We start from the raw sequence: 4,295 nt of genomic DNA, 5'->3' as shown, positions 1-4,295 counted from the left end.
AGCAATCTTCAGAGCCAGAAGTAGTTGCCACAGACTAGGAGTGAAACACTCCTCATGCCCATGGGGGCTCAAGGGAGCAGTCATGGGCTTTAAATAACCCATAACATGGGTGAGGTACCCTGTGAGTGGCCAACAGCTGGGGCAGCTGCACACCTGCAGCAGACCAGGGACTGAGGAGGGTTTGCAAGGCAAATGTTTATGGGGGATGAATTCATCCTAGTTGGCCTGGCTAGGAAACAGGAGGTGAAGTGGTCCCTCCAGGCTGGTCCAGCTACTCTGCCTCTGCTCCAAGCCCGAGGAGGTTAACCATTAAAGAAAGACAAAGGGAATAGCAATTTTATCTGATGTGTCCCTGATCTTTTATGCTTTTTCTAGAAAAGCCACAAATAAGGAAGAAAGAAGTGTGAAGGACAGAAAAACAAGATGTTGGTGCTGTCTAATGACACAGCCCTGAATTCACTCCTCTTCAAGCTGCTTCAAGACTACCTGGAGCAGACAAACAGCTCAGCACCTTCCCAGATCAGAAGCACTGGCAGCAACTTGGAAATTATCTATGTGCTGCTGATGGTTGGCCTCTTTGGCTTCTTCACAGTGGGAGTCATGCTGACCAACATCCTTTCCAGGAAGCTGGAGAACTCCCGCGACCCCTACAACACCTACATTGCCACAGACATTTGGCACAAGAAGGACAGGGAGTATTTTCAAGCCAAGCTCATAGAAAATTACAAGCTGTGCTGTGTCTTTGAAAACCAGCTGGCAGTGGAGCAGCCGAGTATGCAGCTTCCCGAGGTGAAGTCTCCCTAGGAGAATGGGAGGGAAGGGCTGCAATTTGCATGGCGACAACCCAAACAAGATCTGGTGTGCACCAGGCTGCTTGCCCATCTGCAGAGCTGCAGACAGTGGCTTCGCTCAGGCTGGATAACTGTGATCTGATGGTGAAGTTGATGTGTCTGTGATGACCTCGGTGCTGCAAAAGTGCTTGGCCATCCAGTACCTTATTGCAGTCACTGTGAGGTTGAGGAAGGGGATACACAGCAAGCTTATCATGGACACAGCAGGAGTATCATGGACACATCAGCTTCACCCAGCAAAAAAAAGCAAATATTGGCATTGCCAGTGTGAAAGCTTGCAGTAGTTCATGTAATTAAAACCAAGCTGGATCAAACACAAGCTAGAGGCGTTAACAGTCAAATATGGTTTAGGCAATCATTTTCAAGTCAGGTTTCTTCCAAGAAAAAAGTAGCTGAAATATTTAATTTGCATTTTTGTCCAGCATAAGTAATAACTTCATAAATTCTACAGTGTTGTGAATGACCTACTTCCAGAATCATGCACCCCTTTGAGATAAAATTTTAGGAAAAGATTTCCTTTTTTTTGCTGAAAAGCATTTCTGTCAAAAAATGCACTTTGGAGGGAAGTTTTTTAGTGGCTGTCTCTAATTCATAGACCAGACCTATCTTGCCAGTTACTTTTGTTTTTCCTTCTCATGGATAGGGGCTGATCCTGGCAGCAATATCCACCCTTGTACAAAGATTCAGGAGCCTGCAGGATCTGTGCCATAGAAGCATATAACATTTCAAGTGTTTCAGCCACATTTAGCCATTGCACCAGTGCTAGCCCTTGGTTGGAAAGTGAATTTCCACTCCCTGAAGAGCAGTTCCACCAAGTGTCTGGTATTTAATCACCCACACAGCTTATGTCTGTGCTTTCCTTAAATCCTATGAGTGGCTCCTCCAGCCCCCCTGGGTGCAGCCTCCCTCTGTGCAGCTATTTATCTGCTGCATTACCCCTCTGGAGGTCGGTGCCTGCAAGGTTCCCCTGTCCTTGGCCTCCTCTCTCCCTCCTTTGGTGGGATGGATGTCTGATGAGCTACCGGGGAAGGTGGCAGCCACACTCAGCTCCTGTGGCATCAGCTATCAGCTGTCCCTATTAAAAGGGAGAAATAAGGCTCCCCTGGACATTGCCTTTCCCAGAATAGCAACCTTGCAAGCTTGAAGCCTGTTTTCTTCTTTGGGATCAAAGAAGCGACAGTCTGGGCAGAAGGGAATTTTCTATTTCTGCTCTGCAAATACGCATCCCATTTTTAGCTGCTGGAGAGGAAAGAGAAGTGGGAAGGGCTTGAAAGAAAGTTGAGCAGAGCAGCTGCTTCAAAGGCAAGGCCAGGGCAGAGCAGGGGCAGAGAGCTGCCCACCTACGTGGACAGGCAAGTGTTGATACAAGTCACAGCACACCCCCTTTCCCTGCATAGGTACTTCTTAAGCACCGCACTTCCATTAAAGCAATATTCTTGTGTTCCCAAAATACTCAGGACAACTAAAGATGCAGGGGGTTTCTTTTTTGTGTGGTTTTGTTTGGGGTTTTTTTATTATTTTTTGAGATACGGTGCTGAACATTAAGATGAGGACAAGCTACGTTTTTTCAGTGTCTTGAAGATCTTGGAAAATATTCTTCAGCTCAATTATCCAAGTCACTTTTTCCTCCAGAGGAGCACAAACCAGAGCCAGGCTTTGGAAAAATGTCAACTCTCAGCTAGGGCACTGCTCTTTTGGGATCTCACCCTGCAGCCTGCTTATTACTTGCGTTTCCCTCCCACTGTGAGATTGTTAATGCTCTTGCTTGTTGGTTCTCCAGAGGCAGGCCCATGCAGCATTGCTTGCAGTGTTTCAACTTGCAGAAAAATAGGCTTTAATTACATCAAAACCCATGAAGGTTAAGCTTGTCAAAAGGGCTCCTTCCTACAGTGCTATCTCCACCCGAAGTGCCCAGCTATTTTGGGTCCAGGCACTTACTGGTCACCTTATTTTAGTAGTCTCAATATAGTTATTTGTGGCAAGGGTGTTTGTCAACACCAGTTGGCTTCCACAGGTTTGGTTTTTTGGTTTTTTGGGTTTTTTGGTTTTTTTTTTTTTGTCTCTGTATTGCATTTATTAAAAAAGAAATAAAATAGTGTGTGGGGGGGAATCTTTGTGCCTTAGTCATAACACTTTCCTATGCCACCAGGCAACAAAGCACCATTTGATGGCAATTGTGGACTCTCACTGTGGCCTTTCAATCTTGTAGTTCTCCTTTTTCCTCTATTTTGCACTTGTACAAAGCAATAAAATATAATTACAAGCTGCACTTTTGGCCTCAGATTATTTTTTTTCCTCCTAAGCTGTTTCACAAGTGCTGATACTACCTGATGGGCACCCATTCACCCGTCCCCTTTCTACACCCTATTAACCACAGCCAGGCCTGGGTGCTGGGATATCTCTCAGTACACCTAGATCTGGAGAAATATCAAAATTTCAGGAACAAATTCCTCACCTCAAGTAAACTCCCAGGGTTTGCAATACTTCAGGCAAGGCTGGCTCCAGTGTTCAGAGCAGTGATCCTGGTTGTAGCCCCAGCAACAACACCCGCCCCATGGGGATTTGGGTTTTGTTGTGTGCCCACCTGGAGCCCACTGGGTCTGTAGAAGGCATCAGTTGGGTAGGTAATCCTTGTGGGATGCTTTGCTGGTGGGAATTTTTAAAGCTAGAAAGGATTGTGATGATCACATGAGAAGCAGGAATACATATCATGAGATATGCAACGCTAGTGAGGCTGCACCTCAAATATTGTGTTCAGTTTTGGGCCCCTCACTACAGGAAGGACATCGAGGTGCTGGAGTGAGTCCAGAGGAGGGCAAAGAAGCTGGTGAAGAGTCTGGAGAACAAGTCTTACAGGGAGCAGCTGAGGGAACTGGGGTTTAGTTTAGACAAAAGGAGACTTTTGGGGGACCTTATAGGTCTCTGCAGCTGCCTGAAAACAGGGTGTAGCAAGGTGGAGGTTGGGCTCTTCTCCCTACGGACAAGTAAAAGGACTAAAGGAAATGGCCTCAAATTGTGCCAGGGATCATTTACATGGGATATTAGGAAAAAGTGCTTCACTGAAAGGATTGTAAGGCTCTGGAAGGGGCTGCCCAGGGAAGTGGTGGAGTCACCACCCCTGGAGGTATTTAAGAGATGTGTAGTCATGGTGCTTCAGGACATGGTTTAGTGGTGAACTTGGCAGTGTTAGGTTTTTCGCTGGGCTTGATCATAAAGGTCTTTTCCAACCAAAACAATTCCATGATTCTATGATTTTAAAGATGCAGGTCAGCCAGATTTCCTTGCATGCACTCTTTGAAAAAGGCTCTGAAATCCCTTTCTATATGTCTCCATATTATGTAATAACAGTTGTGGAGATGTAAAGTGTGAGCTGAGCTGCAGCTCGCATTGCTGAGCATCCTGCAGGGCTTGTAAACACAGCTCCCACTTCCTCTGTCATTACCA

General features: G+C 46.1%; 1 protein-coding gene across 1 annotated transcript; it reads left to right on the top strand.

The window, feature by feature from the left end:
- Positions 1-380: 380 nt before the first annotated feature.
- KCNE1 (potassium voltage-gated channel subfamily E regulatory subunit 1) lies at positions 381-804 on the top strand. The gene has a single exon (XM_008496690.2). It carries the CDS (start codon positions 424-426, stop codon positions 802-804), a length of 381 nt encoding a protein of 126 aa, XP_008494912.1. The 5' UTR covers positions 381-423.
- Positions 805-4,295: the final 3,491 nt, after the last annotated feature.

This window comes from Calypte anna, chromosome 1 (assembly GCF_003957555.1).
Source record: "Calypte anna isolate BGI_N300 chromosome 1, bCalAnn1_v1.p, whole genome shotgun sequence".
In the NCBI taxonomy this organism is placed as follows: domain Eukaryota; kingdom Metazoa; phylum Chordata; class Aves; order Apodiformes; family Trochilidae; genus Calypte; species Calypte anna.
This window is presented reverse-complemented; position numbering and strand designations above follow the sequence as displayed.